Below are 26,766 nucleotides of genomic sequence, written 5' to 3' on the forward strand. Positions count from 1 at the left end.
AATTAAAAACAGAAAAAAAAAAGGCCTTAACATATATGACAGAATGCATGAAATCTGGTGTGGGGGGCCTATGGGGTGGGTGCAGGTACGGAGGGAGTCTAAATATGATTATGATATATTGTATGAAATGCACAAAAATTCAATTAAAAATATATAGCATAAAAAAGGAAAACAAAAAACAAAAAACAAAACCCTGACTTTATATCCCCTTATGGCCTATATTTCTCAAGGGAAAAAAGTTCTAAATTGCTTTATATGATCATGTTAATACTGCTAGTGTTGATAGCATTCTGAGACTTGTATTCTATGGAACTAAGCAACTGAGTAACTTTGTAATATTTTAATTCCAATATTCTTGTCTTTTTGAGAACTTGGATAAAAGATATACTATATATAGATGTAAAATAAAAACTTACACTCCTAAATGTGAACTGTAATTGTAAGCATAAAATGTCATGACTTTATCTTGAAAGTAAACAAATAGACAAAACTGTTGATAATCACTGAAATGGGGTGATTTCTTTCTACTATATTGAATAGGTTTCTTTTTTTTTTTTTTTCAGTACATTCATGTGTGCACATTCAACATGGAGAGCAGTAGAAACCCCATCCACTTCCTCTGAAACACAGTTATTTGCCTGAACCTCACTAATTAAACTAGGCTGGCTAGCCAGTGAGGCGCAAGGATTCTAGTGTTTTTGCCTCCCTGGTGCTGGGACTAAAAACTGTATCACTGTACCCAGCTTTTCTGCATGGGTTCTATATGCACTTTACTAAGCGCCATTCCCCAAGGCCTTTTCATGGAATTTTAAATGTCCATAATGAAGAGACTTGTTGCTGATGTTGTTTGTTGTTGAGACAGGGTCTCATGTAGCATAGGCTGAACTTAAACTTGCTGTGTAGCCAAGCAATTCTTAATCCCCCTGCATCCACCTCCCAAGTGCCAGAATTACAGGCATGCACCACCTTGCTTGGTTCCATAATATAAAGCTTCGTATTCAAAAAACAAAACAGAAGCCTAGCTCTACAGAGTGAATTCCAGGCCAGCTGGGGCTACAAGAAGACCCCATCTTTCTCAAAAAAAAAAAAAAAAAAAAAAAAAAGCAATGGCTCTGTGTCAGTTTGTCGCAACTAGAGTAACCTGGGAAAAAGGAACCTCAACTGAGGATTTCCATCATCAGACTGGCCTGTGGGCAAATATTTGCAAGGCATGTGGGAGGGCCAAACCCACTGTGGACAGTGCCATCCTTGGGTAAGTGAGTTTGAGTTGCATAACAAAAGTTGCTGAGCAAGCCAATAAGCAGCTTTCCTTCCATAGTTTCTGCTTCAAACTCCTGTCTTGGCTTCCCTTGATGATGTGTAGCCAAATAAATCCTTCCTTCCCCAAGTTGGTTTTGGTCAGTGCTTTATTATAGTAACAGAAAACTAAAACACCATTGTCCACTCTCACACTTGAGAGTGCCTCAATTTATTCTGAAATAAATTCTGTGTTCTATACACTGTGCCTCATCTGAATTCATTTGAATGAGAACACAAGGACTAGGAAACCAAGAACAGAACAACATCCTGCTAGCATCTTTTGGGCTTTTCATCCTGTTACAACTGGATCTTCATTTTAAAAATTTTTGGGGGGGGGCTCTTTTTGAGAGAGGGTCCCTCTGTAGCCCCAACTGGCCTGAAACTTGCTACATAGACCAGGCTGGCCTTGAAGTTACAAAGATCCTCCTGCCTCTGCCTCTCAAGTGCTGGGATTAAAGGTATGTGCCACACCCAGAACAACTGGATTTACTTTATCTTTGTAGTGGAAGTTCTAATAACTCCTTTTTGGGGGATGGGGGTGGGGCAGGAAGGATGGGTACTAAGAGTTGAACCCAGGGCCTTTCACATCTAAACAAGCATTATGCCACCACAGGGCTAAATCCCCAGCTCATTTTTTATGCTTTTATTTTGATGCAGAGTCTTACTAAGTTACCTAGGCTGGCGTTGAACTTTACCCCTGGACAGACTTGAGTTTTTCAATCCTCCTGCCTTAGCCACTCAAATAGCTTGGATTATAGGCCTATGCTATCAGACCCAGCTCTAATAACTGATATAATGAATTTTAGTGAAAAATGATGCCCAACACTAAAGATACATTATGATCATATAGATCACTAATGAAATTGAAATTACATAGCAAACCACAATGCACCATCAATGAGGAAAGGATTCTTGATTTTAGGTTTCAGGATACAAAAATAATGAACATTCAAATGAAAAGGATCATCTGAAAATACCAGAATATTGTGATTCACAATTTCATTCATGAGTAAATTTTTGTGAAATTGTTCTCAGTGTAATTACTGACAATCTTAGCAGGTATGATAACTTACCTGGGCTGACAACGTTCACATAAATATGTATCAGGAATATGCTGCCTGTCAATCCCCATGCAGTCAATATGTTGCCAAACACTTAAAAAGAAAACAAAACAAAACAAAACATAGCAAACAAGAAAAAACAGAAAACATTAAAACCATTCATAAATTAAGATTTAATATTTCATCTATCATTTAAGAAGTCCCGTTAAACTTAGCATACTAAATGTATCCTCAGGTAGATAAACATTTAAGAAGCAAAAATACAGCAAATAATCATAAAATAAACTTCTGAAGCAAATGCAATTTAAAATGTAAAAGGTAATGGTTAAAAATATTATTAGAAACCTGAAGCTGTCCATAATACTTTTAAGTTTATGGGGAAAGTACCCCAGATAATATAGTGCATATGACAAGAAACTGATTTGGGGAAACAGGAAGAAAAGGTGTCACTGAAACATTTAATAGCTATGAGAAGATGAATAAAAGGTAGTCAATATACACGAAGAAGACTATTTTGTTAAATTGGGAAGGAGCAAAGCTGGATATCTTCTGTTAACATTTAACAAATTATTTGGTGGCATACAGTATTAATTCAGAGCTAAGAAAATAGAAGTAAAGAACAACTAAAAGAATTCTTCTAACATTTTGTAGTTAAGATAGAACTAGAATACCAAAGAAAAGAGGTCAAAGAATCCAAGAGGTATTTCATGGGCACAGAAATTCAACCTACTTTGTTGTTTTTTGAGGCAGGGTCTCCCGGTAGCCCTAGATGGCCTGGAACTCACTACGTAGACCAGGTTGGCCTCAATCTCAAGAGATCTGCTTGCCTCTGCCTCTTGAGTGCTGGGATCAAAGCTGTGTACCACCATACCCAGCTAACCTAACTACTTTTAATGGAGTATATGGACCAGTTTGAGCTAAACTTAATTTGTTATTGCCAAAACTTCAAGTGCCTAAAGTAGCTATATATGTCTATTCCCAAATATAGTCTTAGCTATTCCTTATACATAATCATTTTTTTAAAAATTACATTTGTTTGTGTAAATGTGTATGAATGTGCATGTGCCATGGCATACATGTGGAGGTCAGAGGACAACTTGTAGGAAAGAGTTGATTTTCTCAGTCCACCATATGGTATCCAGGGATCAAACTCAAGTTGTCAGATTTGATGTCAGACACTGTTACCCACTGAGCCATCTCTCACTCCCTATAATCAGCTACTTCTAATATAAAAATACTAAATTAAATGGTATTGTGTTATTCATTCTTCTTAACTGAAAACTCTCAAGAAGATAACAAATTAAGCTGAATTTATGGGATTATTATGTCATGTAGACAACATAAGAAAAAAAACTAGAAAATAAAAGAGCAGAGTTCTAGATGTCAAAGTCACAGAGATGAGCATGGGCACAAGGAGGAGACAACATAAAGAAAGGAAGAGGAGTAAAGTTAGTCTTTATAGCACACTATAGATTGAACAGCAAAATAGAAGTGGGGTGGGGTAGAAAGACCAGACAGACAGAAAGACAGACACTGAGTCATGAAAGAGTCATTGAGAAGCAAATACCTAGAATAATCCAGAAACTGTGCCTTCAAGAATGTGTAGGTAGGTATAAAAAATTATAAGGACAGTTTCATAACTGTCTAATAGGGGTAACTATATATATGTACGTATGTGTATACCTATATATAACTATATAACTATATATATAACTACGTGTGTGTGTAATTAGATCAAAAGAAAACCATTCCTTAGATTATGTTTTAAAATAAAAACATCACTAAATAGTAATTTATTACATTGGATGAGATCTGCTAAGAGAAAGCTTTTATATAATTGTCTATAAGAACTGATACTTTCTAATATAAGGCAGAAAAGAGGTCACCACACTTTAAAGTTTTTAAATTTACCTCCTCAATAAATTTACCAAAATCATTTCTTATGATGTGCCACAGGTAATGAGAATTTATTTCTAAATTTTAAAGGTACCACAGTATATTACTAAAATTTAATCAACGTAGTCACATTACATTCTTACATTTAAAAAAATCAAATTTCATATTCTACATTCACTTCCTACATTTTTGTCAGATAAATGAACTTTTTCAAATATCCATTTTTATATCAACTAAATCCTAGTAATTTACTCTAATAGGTAGAAACTTTAAGATACAGTTTCACTCAAATACAGATATATAAGCCATGCTACTTCAACTCAAATAATAAAACCATGCCATAAGTTCCAGGCCCAGGACATTCTATAAAATCATCAAACTTTCTTGCCCTCTACAATGTGCTACCGAAATACTCTCTGCTCCCCATTCTATGAAGGGGATGGACTGAACACCTTTAAAGCTGAAATCTTACTGTTCTATCAACATTCGCTCTGAACCCCTCCCACTGTAAGCAAGAGACAGAGACAGACAATGAGACAGAAAGACAGGGAGGAAAGGAGGAAGGAACCCCACTTTCTATCCCAATCACACCTTCTCTAGGGGAGGAGGCCTTTCTTGGTGGTTGAACCAGGGTTGGGGGGGAGACTAGTTCTGGTTCGAGAAGACTCCAGAGTTGCTGCAAGGTTCAAGTCAAAAGGATGTGAGAGGGTCAGGTCAAACAAACATCAATTAAAATGTTTAATTCCCCCAAACTGGAAAATCATAGTTGACGATACAATACTCTCAATTCTCTCATTTATATCTTGTTGTTTCTATGTATGTCCTTTTATTATTCCTGAACTAAGTGAAAAGGGAGATGATCCTATATATAATTCAGAACTGATTATTGCTTAATTCACAATGGATTTCTAATGTATTTTTTTCCTAATAGTTTTTTTTTTTTTTTTTTTTGTTTTTGTTCTTTTTGAGAGAGGGTCTCACTGTAGCCCCAGCTGTCCTGAAACTCACTATGTAGACCAGGCTGGCCTTGAACTCACAGAGATCTGCCTGCCTCTGCCTCCCAAGTGCTGGGATTAAAGGCATGTGCCATCACGCCTGGCTTCTAATAGATTTTTTAAAATATTTTATTCACGACTTTAATTTTATGAGTATTCTGCCTGCACGTATGTAAGGGTACCATGTGTGTACAATGCCTACAGAGGCCAAACAGCAAGTGCTTTTTTTTGAGACAGGGTCTCCCTGTAGCCCCAGCTGGCCTAAACTCACTTTGTAGACCAGGCTCGCCTGGAACTCAGAGATCTGCCTGCTTCTGCCTCCTAAGTGCTGGGATTAAAGGTATGCTCCACCACACCTTGCACAGCAAGTGTTCTTAACTACTGAGCTATCTCTCCAGCCCCTCTAACAGCTTATTTTTTTATTCAAGGTTTTTAAATTTTTTAAATGGTTGTGTGTGTGTGTGTGTGTGTGTGTGTGTGTGTATGTGTAATTGGATGCATGCGTGTGTGGTGTGCATGCGTGTTCATCCATGGAGGACACAAGAGGGTATTGGAGCTCCTAGAGCTGGAGTTAAAGGTGGATGTGAGCCATCCACCATGGGTGCTGGGAACTAAACTTTTTTCAACAACAACACTATGTACTCTTAACTGCCCTAAAATAGCTTCTTTTAAATATGGACTTTTTTTCTAGGAGTAAAATAGCCTGCATCAATAGTAGCAAAAATCCTACTTTAAAAAGGAATTAATTCCTTCAAAAGTGACTTTACTTATGTTTACCAAATTATCAAAGGTTAGAAGCATGCAAGAAAAGTGAACTAATGGTATGAAAGATTTTACCTGCATTTGTCACAACAGATCATGTATCCATCATCATGTGTAAAACCACATATACACCTGGTTACATCAGTACCATAACTTCCATCCTCAGATGTGCTGATTGTAGTAGCACTAGAAGTTTCGTCAAAATTAGGAGTGGTAAATATGCCTACTTCATTTTTGCTAATAAGAACTGATGGAGGAGGGGAAGCTGGAGGTGTTGGAGGAGGACGAGCACCGTAATTATGGTCCTAAATAATGGAACACAAAAACAGCACAATATTAATTTCAATGATATAAACTAGGCAACCTAAATAAAACTCATCCCTTAATTTGAATACTCAACATATTTAATTAGCCCATGTCTTCCTTAATACCTTCAAAATAATGACATAAAGCTAACAACCTAAAGTGGTAAGTGAATGTAACTGTACATGAAGTAGAGACAGTCACCTTCGTATCAATTACATTTCTCCTCCCCTCCAAACTAGAAATAATCTTTCCAGTCCTTTGATCACTTTTACTTTCAAGAGGAAAGTAAGTGCATGATGTGAGAAAAAGGGTAAAAACATAACACAGAGCCTCACAGGAATGTAAGAGCTAAAGAATAGCAAAAATTGGGGCTGGAGAGATGGCTCAGAAGTTAAGAGCACTAGCCACTCTTGCAGAGGACCCTGACTCAATTCCCAGCACCCACAAGGCAGTTAACAATTGTTCATAACTCCAGTTCCAGGGGATCTGATGCCTTCTTCTGATCTCCTTGGACAATGTATGACATGGGTGTACTTATACACATGCAGGCAATACACTCATACTTGCAAAATAAAAATAATTAACAACAACAACAAAAAAGAATAGCAAAAATTAGGCTGGAGAGATGGCTCAGTATGTAAAGGTGCTTGCTGCAAAGCTTGACAATCTGAGTTTGAGCCCCAGGGCCCATATAGGAAAAAAAACCCACCCCCACAAATTGTCCTCTGAGCTCTACTCTATTATGTATGTAACAGCACACATGCCCATGTGCACATGAGCATAAATATGCACAAATGTAGCTTAAAACAAAGCAAAAATAACAGCGTAACAGAAATCATAACTGTAAAGTATATAATAATGGGATTTTAATTTTTTGATAATTTCTATTCTGGCCTAGGTAATAAAATCTCTCATAATTGTACCTTCCTAATATCACAAATGTGTCCAGTCCTATAGCTCTTTGAATTCAAATACTACAGAACTCATAATACTAAATAAAGGGGATAAGCTTTCATCCTCTCAGCTGTAGAACAGGGATGAAAATTACCTTTCATTGGATTCTTTTTAAAAAATTAAATGAGATACTCTATGTATTAGTTTAACATAAAGTGGGATACATAATAAATAATAACTATACAATTTGCTAATTCATTACTATACAATTTAGAATTAACCATAAATAGTACAATATGATCTTTTTTTTTTGAGACAAAGTCTCCCTGTAGCCCCAGCTACCCTGGGACTCACTATGTAGTCCAGGCTGGCCTTACTTTCATAGCACCTGCCTCTGCCTCCCAAGTGCTGGGATTAAAGGCATGCACCACTACACCTGGCCTCTTATCCAACTTATCCAAGTTATTTATTGAGAGGTTAAAGACACATCAACATAAATTACAAAATAATAATAGCAAGTTAAAAAAACTCTAAAGAGTTCTTCTTATAGGATTTTAGTACCTTAATACTGTGGTTATATACTTAATTACATACAAATGATCAAACAGCTGTGTTTTTCAGATACTGTTTTAAGGATAACACCATTTTCTTTAAGCATAACACATCTACTTTCAACTTCTAACTTTAAAAATTCCTTATAGAGAAATGTTTGATACTTACCGCATAGGGCAAACCAATATAACTATGTGAATGATGTGAGCTGCTGGTATATAACTGGTGGGGATAACTGTTGGATTTCTCAACTACCACAGGGCTAGCTTCTACGGATTCTGGTCTAGAGGGAAAAAAGTCCCGTCAGTGAGAATTCCATTCATTTTTTTTCTTTTAATCAATTAAAAATTGTAAATACTTATATTAAAACATTGCAATACAAATACAAAGTCTATTTACAGTATGTGCATAGCTTGTGGATAGATACATCCTATGTAGATTCTGTATCATAATGAAAGTTTTATTAGTAAGTAAAATAAGTATCAGAATGCCAAGTTCAAATACAGTCTTCCTATCATTTACAAAAATATTCACTGCTGAGCATTATGGTGTAATCCTAGCACTCCGGGAGGCTGAAGCAGGATAATCAAGTTTGGTGTCATGGGGGTGGAGAGACGGCTCAGTGGTTAAGAGCACTGGCTGCTCTTCCAGAGGAAGGCATGGCATGAAACAGGTGTACTTATATAGATGCAGGCAAAATACTCAGCATATAAAATAAAAACAAATCAAAACAATTTTAAGAGTTTAGTACCAACCTGAGTTGCAAGCTAAGCCTTGGGTTAAAAAACAGAAACAAAAACAAAACCCAAAAATTACTAGAGACCAAACTTTATATAATATACCTAATATCACCAAGACTGTTTATGCAAATAGTAGGCCAAAGTGATGGAAATGGTTTAAGCAGGACTAAGGTCACATTGAATCTATATAGACTCTGGTTTGAATGTTAAGTATGCATTTATTTCAATGGTCAAAACAGTATGTGTTGAAGGTGCTGGATCAGAAGAAAACCTGGGAAATGTCCTTAAGTTACAGAACAGGGAACCTTACACTGAACCAGGATTTATGCCTGAAAAATAAAAGCAGTAGCTTGCATAAGTACATTTGTTGCTCTGGCCTACTAACAGTTAAATGACACTGACTAATCAACTACTGACACTACTGGGAGTAACAACTTACCAACTATTGTTGCTTTGTAAGCTCCCTGCCCTAGCACTTTAATAATACTTTCCCAACTTCTTTATTCATATTAACACCCCCCCAACCCAGTTGAACTTTGTTGAATTTTTACCGACTAGTGTGATAGTTAACCTACATATAAGGTAAATTCACTCTGAAATTAATCTCTCCCTTTCACATACAGAACAACACAATGCATTTCTGTGTCTATATTTTATAATACTATAGCTTCTACCTGACTTTCTCATGACAAGACATCCTTTTTCTTTTTGTTGTTTTGTTTGCTTGCTTTGATTTTTTTTGAGACAGGGTCTCACTATGTAGTCCTGGCTGGCCTGGAACAAACTATGTAGAACGGACTGGCACAAACTATGTAGAACGGACTGGCCTCAAACTTACAGAGATCCACTTGCTTCTGTCTCCTAAGGGCTGGGATTAAAGGTGTGAACCACCATGCACAGCTCCTATCCTACTTCTTATTTGTAACATTCCCTAGAACTTGGTACTTTGGGCACTAAAAACCATTTCAGATTTAATGGTTACATTCAAATCAGTCCTCAGACCAAGACAAAAAACAACTTTTATAGTCAACTGTTTCTTAATACATTGCCCTACCTTCAAACGGCTCAAGTCAATTCTAATTTGATTCTGATACCCAGTGTGTCAAGAGTCAGCAGAAAGAGGTATAAAATTAGAATGTTTAGTCATTCTAGAAGAGATTACAATCTCTAGTATATTTTAAACACTTTGAGAACTAATAGTCATCTAAGTGTACACTATTAAATGTTTCAGTTTCAAAATTAGAACACGCTCATGTATGAGATTTAAATACAGAAATAATTATGTCTCCCTCCAACCCACAGACATTCTCACATTAATATTATCAAGTAACCCATTCTAAAAGTTTCTATTATAAATATATCTATACAGTTTTTGTTTTCCAAAAACTAAGACTATATTGCATGTACTTACAAATCTACCTTATTCTAGATAATAATTGCTTATTTTACTCATTTTCTGGATGCTGAGGTTATAAGAGTGAGCTACCGTGCTTGGCTCCTTTAAAACTTTTTTTTTTGGGGGGGGGGGGAAATCATGTAGCCCAGGCTGGAACTTACTGTGTAGCTGGGGCTAGCTTTGAACTCCAGATCCTTCTGCCTCTACTTCCTAAATGCTTGGATTATAGGTATATGCCACCATGTCTAGCTAGCTCTTTTTCTAAAAAAGTTGAATTTTGGCAATGATGTACAATACTATTAAAGCTACATGCAGGAATTGTGGCTAAGTAGAAAGAGTCACTCTTAAGGACTTACATCAAATTGCAATGTTACTGGAGTATGGTTAAAACTTCAGTATTTTGGAGTAGATAAAACCAAACTTTCAGTGCAAATGTAGTACGTTCAAGCACATGAAACAGTAAAGTACTTCACATAATTTTGTAATTCAAATAAAGACCACAATACTGAAAAGGTGGCCATGCAAGAAAGCACAAATGATATTCTGAGGTCCTCATGTTAAATACCTATACCTACTATAGTAGGTATAGTGAGTTTTTAAAATAATTTTAATTTTTTTTTCTCTCTCTCTCTCTTCCTTCTTTCTCCCCCTCCCCACCTCCCTTCTTTCCTTTGTATGTGTGTACATGCAAGTTCTGTGACTCACACATGGAGGTCAGAGAGCAACTTTAGGAATCAGTTCTGCTTGCCCTTCCATATGGGTTCTAGGGATCAAACTCATGTCATCAGACTTGGAGGCAAGTGCCACTACCCAACTGATCCCTCCCCCCCAATACACACACACACACACACACACACACACACACACACACACATGTGCTGGGACTGAACTCAGGTCCTCTGACCCATATCTCTAGCCCTACATTGAGCATTTCTCAAGAACTAGGACTAAGTCTTCTGTTTCTCTTCATAACCACAGGGGAGCCTGCCTTTCTGTGATCCCAGTATCCTTGGACTATTAGTTGCTTTCTTTATATTCTCTAATTCAACTCTTTGTCCCTGCTGCACCTGGGGTTGAAATTCACACACACACACACACACAAAGTAATTCTTAAAACAACGGAACAATTGTTTTAAAACTATTGGGGGACACTTTCTAAATTTTATTTTTATTGTCCATATATCTCATATATACGCATTCCTGTATTACACAGGAGTGAGTGTGCCCCACAGTACATAAGAAGGAGGTCAGAAGCTAACTTTCAATTCTCTTCTTGCATGGTTAGTTCTGGGGATAGAACTCAGGTCATCAGGCATGCACAGAAAGGGCTTTTACCTGCTGAGTAATTGCACCAGCCTTGGTTGACATATTCTGATTTTCCCAAATTATAAGGTATCATTCAATTAAAATAAAAAGACTAGCATTCAGGAGGCTGAGACAAGAGGATTCAAATTTCAAGGACAGTCTGGGCAACAGTATAAGTGTGAAGCCAGTCTACAGTATACAGTGAGATTCTGTCTCAATAAACAATCAAGTTGGGCTTGGTGGCACATGTGGGTGATCCTAGCACTTGGGAGGCTAAGGCAGGAGGATCTTGAGTTCCAGGCCAGCCAGTGAGATTCTGTCTCAAAAAGAAGGGGGAAAAAAGTTAACAATATAATAAATCCTCCAAAACTAAAATCCCCACAGTCATAAATATCTCAAAGTTCTTCATTTCTAGAGTAAGGTAAATCTAAAATCAAAATCCAACATCCTCTGATTCAACAGCCCCCTTTTGAGGAATATCTTTTTTTTTTTTAACTTTTACAAAAACTTGATTGAGAATTCATAAATGCATATAAGGTGTTTTGATCAAATCCATGCCCACTCCCTCCCCCCTCCAACATTCCCGCCTCTGAAGAGGTAACCCTAAAATCTTTTAAGGATTAGATACAAGCTCCTAAATACTTTTGACATTTTTGGCCTTTGGAACAGAGTATGTTGCTAACAGGCCCAAGGACATTTTGACTTTTAGCCAAGAAACTGGCTACATTTCTTTGGGGTCTTTTTACCCTAACTGCCAAGCCAATTCCTACCTCCTATTCTTATGCCATCCTCTGAAGGGGTTACCCAAATTGCCAATAGGGAATAGAGATGCAGACCACTCTGGCTTCTTCCATGCTGAACAGGGACGTAGGGTGAGGCAATTGGAGTACCCCGTCAGTGGGTCTATCTATCTAAAAGACTCCCAAATTGCATAAATCTTGCCTCTAAGGGAAAAGAAAGTCCTTGAATCATGAATAGGAGACGTGAAGGAGAAGCAAAGGCAAGAGTAATTAGCATTACAAATTCTAGACAGGTAACTAGAAAAAAGTCAGAACAGGGTAAATTTCAAATGTTCATGAGAGTCCATTGAAGTTTCTTGACAAAGAAGCCAGACTTCAGATTTGACAGGTTCACTGCAACACCATTCATAAAACTAAAGACATGAGTAGAAATCCTTTTAATGCTCTATCAACAGAAAACTATTAAATGTAAAATAACTTACTATATTTATACATGAACAGTAGCCAAGCAGAAACTAATAGTAACAAAAACTGGTACACTGAGGTTACAGAAATTCGCCCTCTAAAATCTCCTGCAACATTATAGTTTAAAATCTTTTATAATGACAGGACTAAGAAGGTAGGCAATAAACTTTGATGTAAGGAACAGTTGGTGTTCTGTTTAGTCAATTTTTATGTGGACATAAATATGACAATATGTAGACATAATGTATCATTAAGAAACAACATTATGGAACTGGAGAGATGGCTCAGCAGTTAAGAGCACTGACTACTCTTGCAGAGGACCCAGGTTCGATTCCCAGCACCCACATGGCAGCTACGAACCATCCTTAACTCCAGTTCCAGGGGAATCCAAAGCCCCCTCTTGACCTCCATGGCATTGCACAACACGGGTGCATCACCTACATGCAGGCAATACACTCATACACATGAAAAATAAAAATAATAAATAAAAAATATTAAAAAAAAGAAACTACATTAGGACTGTCCAGATGGCTCAGTTGGTAGGAAAAGGCACTGATAACCTGAATTCAACCCCTAGGACCTACATGGTAGGAGAGACCAGACTTCTGCAAGTTGTCCTTTGGCCACTACAAGCATGCTAAAGCATTTAAGAATTCTCTCCATCCCTAAATGTAATTTAAAAAAAAAAAAAAAAAGGAAAAAGAAAACCAAAGTAAAAGAGTTCAGTGGTTCCTAAAAAACATTAAACATAGATTACCTTATGAAGTAATTATACTGCTAGGTAAATGGATAGCCACTAACATAAGACGGGTTTATAAATTTTCAACATTATGATGATTAGAAAGCTCTATGTGTTCAGTAGGAACCATACTTGAATTCTGAATTTTGATATTTTCCCTAGCTAGGGATATGTATGAAACTTTCTTGCACTACTGGGAGCAATGGCAATTAGTCACTCTATCACATCAGCCATGCAGTTACAGGCTGAACAATCAACACTACAGTGTGTTATATACTAAAGCACAATGTACATTAGCTTTAAGTATTTTTTGCCAAAAAGACAGGTTTATGAAGACATAGTTAATTAATTTTAAGTTGAGGAACATCTGTATGCTCAGAAGAATTAAATAGGAGTTATCTTTGCAGCCAATGTTCAAAGCAGCAGGACTCATAATAGTCAAAAACATAGAACTATGAACAAATGAATGAATAAACAAAATATAACACATCTATATAATAAAATACTATTAACCCATTAAAAAAGAAAACTCATATACATGCTACACATGGATCAACCTTAAAAACATTAGACTAGGGGGCTTACAATTGCCTTTAACTCCAGTTCCGGGGAATCTGATACCTTCTTCTCACCTCCGAGGGCACCTGTACTCACATGCATACAACAACCCCCCCTACAATTTTAATTTTCATTATTTCACTAACATTACTAATACGAAGAGTATTTCTGGTTATCAAAAGTGGAATTTTTATTAATGAAATTCTTCCATTCCTGAAAACAGGATTTTTTTTTTTTGGTCTTTTTGAGACAGGGTCTCCCTGTAGCTCCAGCTGTCCTGGAACTCACTATGTAGACCAGGCTGGCCTCGAATTCACAAAGATCCGCCTGCCTCTGCCTCCCAAGTGCTGGGATTAAAGGCGTGCGCTGCCACTTTAAAGTGGCTACACTTTTCTGGAACCACTCTAAATTTAAATAGAGTGCTGTTTTGTTTATACCAAAATGTCCTTTTCCTTCAAAAGATTGTGATAAACTATCTAAGCCACATTATATACTTTAGTGAAGACATTTACATAAGTTAGGTGAACTGAAGATACAAAAAGAGATCATGCCAATCATTAGACTGACTCTTTTATGGAAAAAGAACCCCAAATAAGCTCTAAAGCCTCAGAAATTAGACTTTATGATTTTCTTATTCCTCACTTAAAATTCAATTGCATTCCTATAATCCTTAAAATATAGGTGAGTTCTGGTGAAAAATTCATTCCAGTATTTTAGGTAAAAGTTCTGATTCTCCTAATACACATTGGGTATCAGAAATAGTACAAGGCCAGGTTGTACTATTATACTTTAAGTACAAAAGATCTCCACAAATTCTCAATATGCTCCTTCTGATCTATGATCAATGCTTATAGTTTTTATTATTAAATAACCTATTTTTAAAGGTATAGGAAAATTATACACATTATAATAAAAAAAATTAAAGCAGAAAGCAGGTTTGATAAAACTGTCCTCAGTTCACTGCACGTTTCATTTCATGCATCTATTAATAAAATATAACTCTTCTGACCTTTGTGGCAACATTAACTTGAAGTCATAAAATCCTAGGTTGAAATCTAACTATACTTTTCATTAATAATATGGCTACAGACAAATTTGTTGATCTCCTTACATAGCACTTTCTTTTAAAAATGGGAATAATAATGCCTGCCCGTTTTTTGGCTGAAATCTTTTAACTGCTACATGGATATGATGGCCAAGAGCTCTGTACATAGTACTACAAGTTTTAAAAATAAAAGACAAGAAAAATATCCATTATTACATATGAAGCACATGGAGAAACTGAGCACCAGTCTAATAACAATTTGAAACAATACTAGGATGATACTTTAAAACAAGCTTTTGGGTATTAAAACAAAACCATATTCACTTGATGTGAGCCAAAAGGTCAGGAAGCAACTCAAAACCACATTTCAATGCAAGTACTTCCAAATGAGGATAAGCAAATCAACATTCACTTTAAAAGCAGCAGAAAACTTAGCTTCTTCATAATATACTAACTGAAAAGAAACCATTGCCTGGTGAGATGGCTCAATGGGTAAAGGTGCTTGCCACCATGCCTGAAGATTTGAGCTCAATTCCTCAGACCAATATGGTAGAAGGAAAAGCACCAATTCCCACAAGTTGTCCTCTGAACTCCTACACACAACCATGGCCATGTGTGCATCCACACACATCTACATGCACACAAACTAAATAAAAATTAATAAAAAAAAACAGAAATCATAATCAAAACAGTTTAGTACTAGTGGAAAATGGACAAAATATACTGAAAGTATTTCATTACACCAAAACGTTTTAGTACCTTCAACTACACAAATTCAAACTAAGACTATTCAGGCACCAATAAAGTAATGAATTCTGTCAGCAGGTGGCTCTAGTGACACTGAAATGTCAAATACTGTAATAAAGCAAAGATAGAATTGAGTCTCAGTGATTTGAAGAAAGTAGTATCTACTAAAATTTCAATCAGAATATCATTTTGCGAAGATACCAGGTCCATAAGGTCTTACTACCATATTAGTGGCCAAAGAAAACAGAAATAACTTAGCTCTCTCTGTTTAGTACTCTTATTAGTCAACAGTTACTCAGCATCTCCTACACTGCTAGGCATTGTGTAAGAATTCATTTCTTAAGATTTACTTTTATTATTTAAAAATTATGCATATATGTGTATACCTCTGTGTGTATACATTGAGTGCAGGTGCCTATGGAGGTCAGAGGTGTCCAATCCCCTTGGGGCTAGAATTACAGACAGTTTTGATGTGGGTGCTGGGAATCAAACTTGGGTCCTCTACAAAAGCAATAACGTGCTCTTAACCACTGAGCCATTTCTCCAGTCCCAGTAATTCACTTCTAACTCACACATCATATTTTTTAATCTGTTCATTTCATTGAAAAATAAGAATAAGTAATGATTCCTAATAGTACTGAAGAAACTGGGTGCTAATTATTATTACAAGTCGGGGCTGGGGAGATGGCTCAGCTGTTCTGATTCCCAGTACACACATGGTGGTTAACAACTATCTGTAACTCTAGTTCCAGGGGATCCGAAACCCTCTTCTGGTCTCTGCAAAGCATTGTACACATGGGTCCACTTACATAGATGCAGGCAAAACACTCATACACATAAAATAATAAAAATAATAAAATATTTTTTACAATAATTTACACTGCTGGGCATGGTGGCATGTGCCTTTAATCCTAGCACTCGGGAGGCAAAGGCAGGTAGATCTCTGTGAGTTCCAGGCCAGCTGGGGCTACAAGGAGACCCTGTCTCAAATAAAAAAAGAACAACAAAAATAATTATTACAAGAAATATAGTGCTAGTAATCAAGTTTCTAGTTTCTGAAAAGGAAAAATTTGGCTTTTTTAAAAAAATTGTATGTGTATGAGTGTATTGCCTGTATGTACGTAATGCACCTTTGTCATGCAACTCCCACAGAGGTCAGAAGAGGACAATGGATCCCCTGGAACTGGAGTTATGAACACCTGTTAGCTGCCATGTGGGTGCTGGGAATAGAACCTGGGTCCTCTGCAAGAGCAGCCAGTGTTCTTAACCATAAGCCATTTCGCCAGCCCCTAACTTGGCTTTTTTTAAGGCTAGGTAGGAGAAAAATATTAACATATCCTATTTGTACCTCTTCCTACTTTTCAGTTCCAAAAGTACTTCCCTTCTGGTTTTCTTGTTGTTTGTTTTCGGTGATGCTTATATGAAGATTCAGATGGTTGAAATAATGGAAGGAGAAGAGGTTAAAAAGAAACATATTCTATTGCCAAATAACTTCTCTATCTTGTTCAGCTTTTTTATCTTGTTACATAATTTAGTGCCTAGGTTCTTTCCTAAATCTTAATCTTTGAGCAAAAAACACAGATTATTTTACTCAATAGTTTATTGTATTGAACCTACAACTGCTAGAACTGCAGCTACTACTGACATGAACCATAAGCCAGGACAAAATAATTAGGTTACATAACTCATTCTGCTTCAATACTACTACTAAAAAGTGATGTGACAGAAAAAGACTAAAAATCAACAAGCCACTGGGTTCTGCTTCTGCCTCTTATTTGCTGTCTCTTTTTCCTCAGCCTTTCCTTAGTCTTTCCTCAGAATTATAATTATGACCTTACAGGTACAGCCTTATCTTTTGCACTCAGAAAGAAATAAACATATATCCTATTATGACCTGATATTTAGAACTTTCATAACTCGTTTCTTTCTTCTTTTCTCCTGAGATTCTATTATCTTATTTGTCTAGAATTGCTTTATTTACTACAGCACTCACTAGACACATGTTAGCTAATGCGCATTTAAAGTATGTTCTAAGTATAAAAATCCACATAAGATTTCAAAGACAGCATGAACAAAAGGACATAAATGTCTCAATATTTTTAATCCCAATTATGTGAAATAATACTTTGGATATATTCACTTAAGAAATATATCACAAATACATTTTTAAACCCCTTTAATGTTATTAGAAAAATTTTAATTATACATGCAACCCATCTACTTAACAGCTCTAGTTGAAAGTTCTGACTTCCCAGCTGACCACAATTTCTTTTAATAGGGTTAAATTTTATACTTCACCTCTGTAACCCTAGCTTCTAAGAAAACTTTTTGTACAGTTGACACTTATAATGATAATCCAACATGTGTTACTTCTTGAATTGTTTGTCTTATTCTATAAAGTTATGCTATAAGCAACGAGTCTATTTCTAGTATTACCTTGCCCTTATGGGCATGCAGCTAATTAAGGAGCACTTCAGTTACAACTTCCTAGTTTAAAAAAAAAGAAGTTCTGATCAGTTTATTATATTTATACCTAGCTCAATTTTCCCACTAAATATAATATTGCAGGGTTGAAGAAATGACTCAGTGGCTACGAGCACTGGCTGCTCTTGCAGAAGATCCAGGTTCAATTCCCAGCACCCACATGGATGCTAACAACGATTCATAACTCCAATTCCAGGGGATTCAGTGCTTTCTTTTGACCCCCACAAGTACTGCACAACATGGGCACACTTACATGCATGCAGGCAATATACTCACACACATTAAAAAATATAATTAAAAAAATAAATATAATATTTCATTTTTCTTTTTTTTTGTATTTAAAAAAAAAAAAAAAAACTGTATCAAGAATTATGCCAAGAACCAGAAAGAACTGTTTCAAGTTTAGCGCCAGCCTGATCTTACATAGTGACTTCTAGGTCAGCCAGTGTAGATAAGGAGACCATACTCAAAAAACAAAAACAAACAAACAAAAAAGCCAAAGAAACAAAACTCTCACCCGCCCCCACCTTTTACTGTGTGTAATATTAATAAAAAACCAATACTTAGATTTTGGTCACCGGCGTTCAAGTGAAGCCAACTGCTTGGGACTTGTAATATACACTAAAATTTTAACCACTCTTGGAATCTTAGCAATAGGCCTTTTTCTGCAGTGTTTGCCATTACATTTGAAAATACCAATTACAACATAATGTATTTTAGAATTTCAGTTGTCTTAAAAAGAAACACAATTTTAAAAAATTATATGCCCACCACATTAGTATAATAAAAATATTAGAAATACTTGATTTTGAAATAATTATAGATTCATAAGCAATTATAAAAGAAATGTAAGGAGAGGAATCCCATATGCCATGCATACTTCCCCACCTCCTCTTTTTTTTTTTTTTGAGACAGGGTCTGGTTATGTAGCCCAAGCTGGCCCTGAAGTCCTGGCTCAAGGAATGCTACTGAGTACCAAGTAGCTAGGACTACAGGCATGCATCCACAAGACTCAGCAACTCTTATATGTTAAAACACGTCTGTATTTTTTGACTATGCAATAAAAATAAAAAAGAAGTAGCATGCTAGCTAGTTACATTAAAATATCTTAGGAAAATATCAAAAGACTTTCTGTGAAAGGGAAAAACGTGACTTATGGTTCTTTTAAAGCTTCAAATGTCTTGTGTAAAAAAGAATATTTTTAAGTTTGAAAATTAAACCACAAAAATTCTAGTGGTACACACACACACACACACACACACAAATCTATACTTTGTGTTCTCTGAGTAAGGAAAATTATGTCTAAGGAACATATATTTTTATATGACACGAATTTTCAAAAGGCATAGCATTTTGCAATAAAAGTTATTTTATCTTAAGCCAGGCATGGTGGTACATGCCTTTAATACCAACACACAGGAGGCAGAGGCAAAAGCAGGGGGATGTCTGTGAGATCAAGGTCAGCCTTGTCTACACAGCAAGTTCCAGGCCAGCTGGGGCTACAGGGTCTCCCTGTCTCAAAAAACTAAAAAAAAAAAAAAAAAAAAAAAAAAAAGTAATCTTAAAGGACTAAAGGACTTTTGCCCTTTAACTTTTAATGTTTTAAACTAGAGTCCAAAAGATTGCACTGTTTGGATGTGCCAAAATTACTGCATGAAATATTCTGCGTTTTCTTATCTAAAATACCTTTAATTTAAATACTTACTCTGAACCTGCAGCCATTTCCAAGTATGACGTTTCTGTTGTATCAACCCCTAATGGGATCACTATGCTCATGACGTTCGCCTCTGGTAAATTCGATTACTATGGAGTCCTATGCATTGGTATCCAAAACACTGGGGCATGCCAGCCACAGTGCTCATTGCAAACATCTAAGTGCATCCACAAACCCTGTTTAAAAGAAATAGGAACAAAACAGTGTTAAGAAACATCTTAACTAGCAATAGTATAACAACAGTAAGTAAAATATGTGAAGAAAGCACTCTATTAAGATTACAATACAAGCCGGGTGTGGTGGCACATGCCTGTAATCCTAGCACTTGGGAGGCAGAGGCAGGGGGATCACTGTGAGTTCAAGGCCAGCCTGGTCTACATAGTGAGTCCCATGCCAGCTGGGCCTACAAGGAGACCCTGTCTCAAAAAAAAAATAAAAAAGATTACGAATGTGAGGTTGTTCACAGAGTATTTCATTTATTTTCTGGAATTGTGTTGCATGCTTATGATCAATAGAAAAGTTTCTGGGCTATTGCTCTTTGGGAGAGTGTGTACTTGGAATACATGCATGAGGTCCTGAATTTAATTCCAGCATAAGAAAGGAAAAAAAGAACTCTATGAATCACATGAAATTAGAATGCCACAAGAAGGATTATTAAGGCATATTATTCTGTGGATAATTGGCAAATACTCATGTTAAAAGTTAAAATTTTATTTTTTTAAATTTTATTTTATGTGTATGAGTGTACTGCCTGCATGTGTGTGTAAGTGCACCTGTGTCATGCAGAGTCCATGGAGGCCAGAAGAGGGCATCAGATCCCCTAGAACTGGAGTTACAGATGGTTGTTAGCTGCCATGTGGGTGTTTAAATTCGGACCTGGATCTTCTGCAGTAACAGTCTGTGCTCTTAACTACTAAGCCATCTCTCCAGTTCCAAACTGTAATTTCTTAAAGTACTAGTATCCAACGGTATTTTTACAAGTTAAGCTCTAAGTACTGTAATACACTGTCTGTATGAATAGTCTTATTTAATCCTCTTAATTCTGAGTAGAAATTCACATTTTTTCAGTGAGGTACATAAAACCAGGAAAGGCTAACTTCCAAGGTTACTCAGCTTAAAAAAAAATGACCAGAATTTAAGTCAATTCTACTCTACTGTTTATTTTATTTGTAATAAAAGCAACTGTTGCCAGGCATGGTGGTGCACGCCTTTAATCCCCAGCACTCGGGAGGCAGAGGCAGGTGGATCTCTGTGAGTTTGAGGCCAACCTGGTCTCTATAGTGAATCCAGGACCGCTGGGGTTACAGGGAGACCTTGTCTCAAAAAGACCAAAAAAAAAAAGCAACTGTTTATAGTGCCTGTCCTTTTCTCTAATGTATAAGTCTATTCATATGAAGATTTCTCTATTTCTTCAGTTAGTAAACTATTCCCTAATACAACTAGAGAAAACTTTTTAAAACATATTTACAATATTAACTATAAGATATTGAGCACCAATATCAAATTTTCAAATCTAAATTCACTCCATTACACTTGTTATATGTACTGTTTATAAAATATCTACTCAAAGTTTATTCAGTAACATAATACAACTTAGGAACAAAAGTCTTAATAAACTGGAAAACAGCAGTTTGTATTTTCCTTTTCCTTGTAATGTTACACCTGAAATAAAAAAGAGGAGTCTTTCTTCAAATAGTTCTTGTGTTTACCTTAATTTTTACAATTAAGCTTCAGCATTATCTACTCAGGCTAATTTCTATTTCACAGATGGTACAAATTGTGAGTTTATACTTTATGTCAAATAGGGGAAATGAGGTGTCAAAAGTGGTTTGAATTATATAAGGAAATTAGTCTGTACTTTTAAATCATGTTTAACTAGGAGAAAGTTACTAGATTTCAAATTATTGTAGTATAAAAATAATCAGGACATTAGATGCCTGTAATACAAGTTAAGTTGCTTAAGGGGTTGAATTGTTTCATCCTAGGAGCAGGGAGACCTGCATGGGAAACAGAGTATTTCAAAAAATTAAAAACTTTGGGGCCTGCCTCTTACCATTTAACTATATGTGTGAGACTAGGCAACTTATTTAATCTCTCTATGGATCAGGCTCCGTGTTTATAAAATAGGGCTTTATCTTCAGAGAGTTTCTGTGAAGAACATGATAACTGAATGTAGGGAATATATTTTGATTTATTTTCTTTTATGTGCATGAGTGTTTTGCCTGCATGTGCACCATATGGATAATATGCCCACAGAGGCCAGAAGAGGGTGTAAGACCTCTGAAACTGGAGTTTCAGACAGTTGTTTATCTCTATGTAGGTGCTGGGAATTGGAACTAGGTCCTTTGCAAGAGGCCATTTCTCTAGCCCCAGGAATGTAAAGGATTTCAAAGAAATCATTACATATATTTAACAACAATACATAGTACAGGCTGTGAATCCCTAGTGGAAAACTGAAATTGGAATGCTGTGAAATATATTCAAGACTTCCAATTTTTGTACTGGGGATGCTCAATTTGTAAATATTCAAAAATCTGAAATGAATCCAAAGCCTGAAGGACTTTTGGTCTCAAGCCATTTCAGATAAGAGACAACCTATAAACACAACTGAGAACTGCTCTTACTCCATCACAAAATACTGTACAGAGAGACAGTCATTCTCATTTAAAAAGTCTTCTAATATCTATTGACAGTAAAGTCATTACGGTTTTCTACTTGCCATGTTTTCTAATTTGCTTCACAAATTAAAGACCCTCCTAAAGACAATTAAAGCAGAACAAAAGGAAACATATACCTTCTCTTCTGTATCTCAGACCTTATTAGAGTTATTTCACAATGCAGTATTTATTAACTAATGAAATAAATTATAAAATTCTATGTGGCAAAATGCAAGCAATATACAGAAGTGAGTCTGCTCTATTGAAAAGCTGTATTCTGTATTTCCTTAAAATGATAAAGACTTGAACCTACCAACAGGCAATAAACTACAATTTAAAAAACAATCTTCTTTGCGCAAACTCAGCTTATCTTTGCATTAGACGTATAGGAAGTCTTGAATTTCAGGTATATGTTAAATTTAGTTGTACAATTATTTACCAGAGTCAAGACCTGGAAACCAGAAATCCAGTCATTATGTATACTTTTAAATTAACTAAGTAATATTTCTAATCTAAAATGATGTATTTAAATATATAATAGTATGCTCTTTTTATGTAAATATACAGTCCTCACTAAATACCCCTTAGCTGTTTTAATAGTAATGAAAGTAAGTAAACAAATAATAATGAAGAACTTGTAAAAACTTCTAAGCCGATCTCAGGCAATGGTCTATATCTGTATCCCAAACCCTATACTGTGCCTGGAATATAATGGTACTCTACAAAGAGTTGGTGAATGAATCAGAGCACCTGAGATGAAATTGCAGCTCTGGCCTCCTGAGAATTACCCTATACAGCAAGAGCTACAAAAACAACATGTAAAAATGACACATGTAAAAATGTGTCTCTCTAAAAGCAGAAACTTGGGGCTCAGCAGTTAACAGCACTGACTGCTCTTGCAGAGAACCCGGGTTCAATTCTCAGCACCCACATGACGGCTACGGACCATCCTTAACTCCAGTTCCAAGGGAATCCAAAGCCCTCTTCTGACCTCCGTAGCACTGCACGAACAGAACTACTGGCTCCCAGCTTCATTCAAAAGAAAAGATCTCAGCAATTTCCTTATTCACATGTGATCAAGAGACAAGAGGCCCTACTACTGAGACCATAAAATAAAAAAAATTTCAGTACTTCCATTAGTATCAAAAATTGTAGCCGGAAAATTCATACTGCTGAAAAATCCAGTTAATAAAAAAATATAAACTCACTGGGTCAAATAATTAAATCTAAAAATAATTTTTAAGAAAGGAAAAGCAGCAGAGTGTGGTTATATATGCCTTAATCCTAGCAGAGGTAGACAGATCTCTGTGAAATTGAGGCCAGCCTGGTCTACAAAGTGAGTTCCAAACCAGCCAAGGCTATATATAGTGAGGCCCTGTCTGAAAAAAACAAAACAAAACACTGCCACCAACAACAAAAAGAATGAAAAGGCAAGCTGGGTGTGATTTCTTACACCTGTAATTCAAGTGCTCAGGAGGCTGAAGGAGGAATAAACTATTCCAAGTCCCAGGCTAGCCTGGGCTACAGAGAAAGACCTTGTCTCAAACAACAACAAAACAAAACACACATACACAAAAAGATAAGTGGGAGTGTAGTGTCAATTTCAGCACACAGGAGGCTTAGGCAAGAGCATTATGAGTTTGGGCCTGCTTGAGTTTTACATGAGTTCAAAGCCTGCCTGGACTACAACAGTGAGATCTTGTCTTAAAAAAACCAAAGGCTAGGAGCTAGAGAGATGGCTCAGCAGTTAAGAGTACTGGCTGCTCTTGCGGAGGATCCAGATTTGGTTCCTTAACACCCACATGGTGGCTCCAAAAATGACTGCAACTCTAGTTTCAAGGGATCCAAAGCCCTCTTCCGGCCTCTACAGGTACTGCATGCATGTGGTGCACTTAATATCCATGCAGTCAAAATAGGCACATATATAAAATAAATTTTTTGTTAAATTAAAGGAAACAAAACAACACAAAACAAAAACAAGGGCTAGAGATGTATAGCACATTTGCCTAACATGTGCAAGGTTCTGAATTCAACTACCAGCATTAAAAAAAAGAAAGAAAAAAAATCAATGTAGTAAGCAGAAGTCATCTTACATTTAGGTAGAAATAAAGTGAAAAATTTAACACAATCAAAACAATTACTCCAAACTTTCACACATGAGTTAAAAAAAACCTGGTCATCCAACTGCAAGTCAGATATATACAAAATATATGGAGAACAAATAGCAGCCATTAAATAATAATATAAAAGGAAATACCATGAGATGTCTGGGAAATCTGAGGTCCAAGAAAGAATAAATGTCTTCACAAAACCTGATATCCAGAATAGACCTAGAAACCAAGTGAACATAGGTGTGTTGAGCTAACTTTAAATGACATAAATCTAGGTACGTCTGACTAACATGATATCCTAAAACAAAAGGACTAACACAAAGAGAGCAGTGAACACAAAGTAAAGTTAATTCTTTTGGCGGGGAGGAATCTTTTTGAGACGGGTCTTTACAGACAGCTAGCTTGAGGTCTTGAGAGATGGCTCAGCAGTTAAGAGCACTAGCTGCTCTTGCAAAGGACCTGGGTTCAATTCCCAGCATCTACATGGTGGCTAACAACCATCCCTAACTCCAGTTCCAGGGGCTCTGATGCCTTCTTCTGGCCTCCTTGGGCATTGTACAACGTGGGTGTACTTACATGCATGCAAGCAAAACACCCAAACATAAAATAAATTCAAAAATCTTTTAAAGAGTGCTTACTGCTGAACCTGAGTTCAGTTCCCAGCACCCGTATGGTGTCTCACAACCACCTGTAACTCCAGTTCCAGGGGATCTGATGCCCTCTTCTGATCTCCATGGGCTCCTGCATGCACATGATGTACATACATACATTCAAGCACACACATAAACGTAAAACACTTTTTTTAAAAAAAAAGGCTAGCCTGGGGACTAGAGAGATAGCTCAGCAGTTAAGAGCACTGGCTGTTCTTGCAGATGATCCAAGTATGGTTCCCAGCACCCACATGATAGCCAACAGCCATCTGTAACGCCAGTTCCAGGAAATCCAATACCCTCTTCTGGCCTCTGCCGGCATTGCATGAACTTGATGCACTTACATACATGCAGGCAAAACACTTATACATATAAAATAAAAAGAAGAAGATATAAAGTTAGCCTGAGCTGGGTGTGGTGTCACATGCCTTTAATCCCAGCACTTGAAAGGCAGAGGCAGGCAGACTTCTGTGAGTTCAAGGCCAGCTTGGTCTAGATAGTGAGTTCCAGGTCAGCTGGGATTACAAGGGAGACCTTGCCTCAAAAAGACAAAAAAACAAAACAAACAAAAAACAAGCTAGCCTGAACTATAGTGTGAGACTTTGTCAACAAAAAAAAAAAGGGGGGGGGGATGCTAAAGAGATGACTCTGAAGTTAAGAGCATATACTGCTCCTGCAGAGAACCTGAGTCCCAGCTCCAGTATCAGGCAGCTAATAACTGCATGTAACTCCAGAACTCCAGCTCCAAGACAATCTAATGCCTCTGGCCTCCTCGGGTATCTGAATACATATGCACATACCCACAGACATACACATAATTATAAATAAATTTAAAATAAAAAAATCCAGTCCTGAAAGATTGTGAAATTTCATTTACATAAATTTAAAATAATAAAGTATAGAAACAGAACAGATAAGTAGGGGGAGGTGAGAAGTCAGCACAGTTATATAAGAGGCAATACACACATACACATAAAATAAAAATAAATATAAAATATAAAAAAAAATAAAGTGAATACTGTCAACCAAAAAACTAAGAAGACTGAGGTTGTTTTTAAGACCATACCAAAGGGCAAATGGCTAGGTACTGTAGCTCAGTAGAGTGCTTGCTTAGCAGGAAGGAAATCCTGGGTTTGGTCTCCAGCATTAACACCGCCAGGAGTGGTGTCACATGCCTGTAATTTCAGCATTCAGGACTGGGCTACAGAGAAGAGACTGGTTACTGATGCCTGTCGATGGGTATGGTAAGCACCTGTACCTCATTTTCTTATCTCTATGGCTAAAAAGGATGGTGGAAAAATGTCTAGATCTGCATAGCCTCCCAACTATCAGTTAAGATACAAGAAAAGAGGCTGGAAAGATGGCTTAGCAGTTTTGCTGTTCTTAAAGAAGACTGGAGTTCAGCTCACAACTGCCACTAACTCCAGCTCCAGGAGATTGAAAGTCCTCTTCTTGTGCAGTACACACACACAACACACACACACACACACACACCACCACCACCACCACCACCACCACCACCACCCCTTAGACCTAACACTCAGAAGGCAGAGGCAGACAGATCCCTGAGATCAAAAGATCTCATATGGAGTTCCAGATCAGCTGAGGCTACATGGAGACCCTGTCTCCAAAAGACCAAAAATAAATAAT

The 26,766-nt window shown here is 36.7% G+C and overlaps 1 protein-coding gene across 4 annotated transcripts in view; it reads right to left on the reverse strand.

Moving 5' to 3' along the window:
• Kmt2e (lysine methyltransferase 2E) overlaps positions 1 to 26,766 on the reverse strand; it is an 83,120-nt gene that overhangs the window by 46,270 nt on the left and 10,084 nt on the right. For 2 of the 4 annotated variants that reach the window (XM_008830743.2, XM_008830744.2), the window contains 5 exons: positions 24,613 to 24,685; positions 19,690 to 19,874; positions 7,934 to 8,048; positions 6,089 to 6,318; positions 2,373 to 2,453 (listed from right to left, as the gene is read on the reverse strand). In XM_008830743.2, the coding sequence (XP_008828965.1) occupies positions 2,373 to 2,453; positions 6,089 to 6,318; positions 7,934 to 8,048; positions 19,690 to 19,760 (497 nt within the window). In that variant the 5' untranslated portion in view covers positions 19,761 to 19,874; positions 24,613 to 24,685. The remainder of the gene's footprint in view (positions 1 to 2,372; positions 2,454 to 6,088; positions 6,319 to 7,933; positions 8,049 to 19,689; positions 19,875 to 24,612; positions 24,686 to 26,766) is intronic. The other 2 variants (XM_008830745.3, XM_008830742.2) reach the window with 1 other exon arrangement.

This window comes from Nannospalax galili, unplaced genomic scaffold, assembly GCF_000622305.1.
Source record: "Nannospalax galili isolate Female #2095 unplaced genomic scaffold, S.galili_v1.0 scaffold312, whole genome shotgun sequence".
Taxonomy (NCBI): domain Eukaryota; kingdom Metazoa; phylum Chordata; class Mammalia; order Rodentia; family Spalacidae; genus Nannospalax; species Nannospalax galili.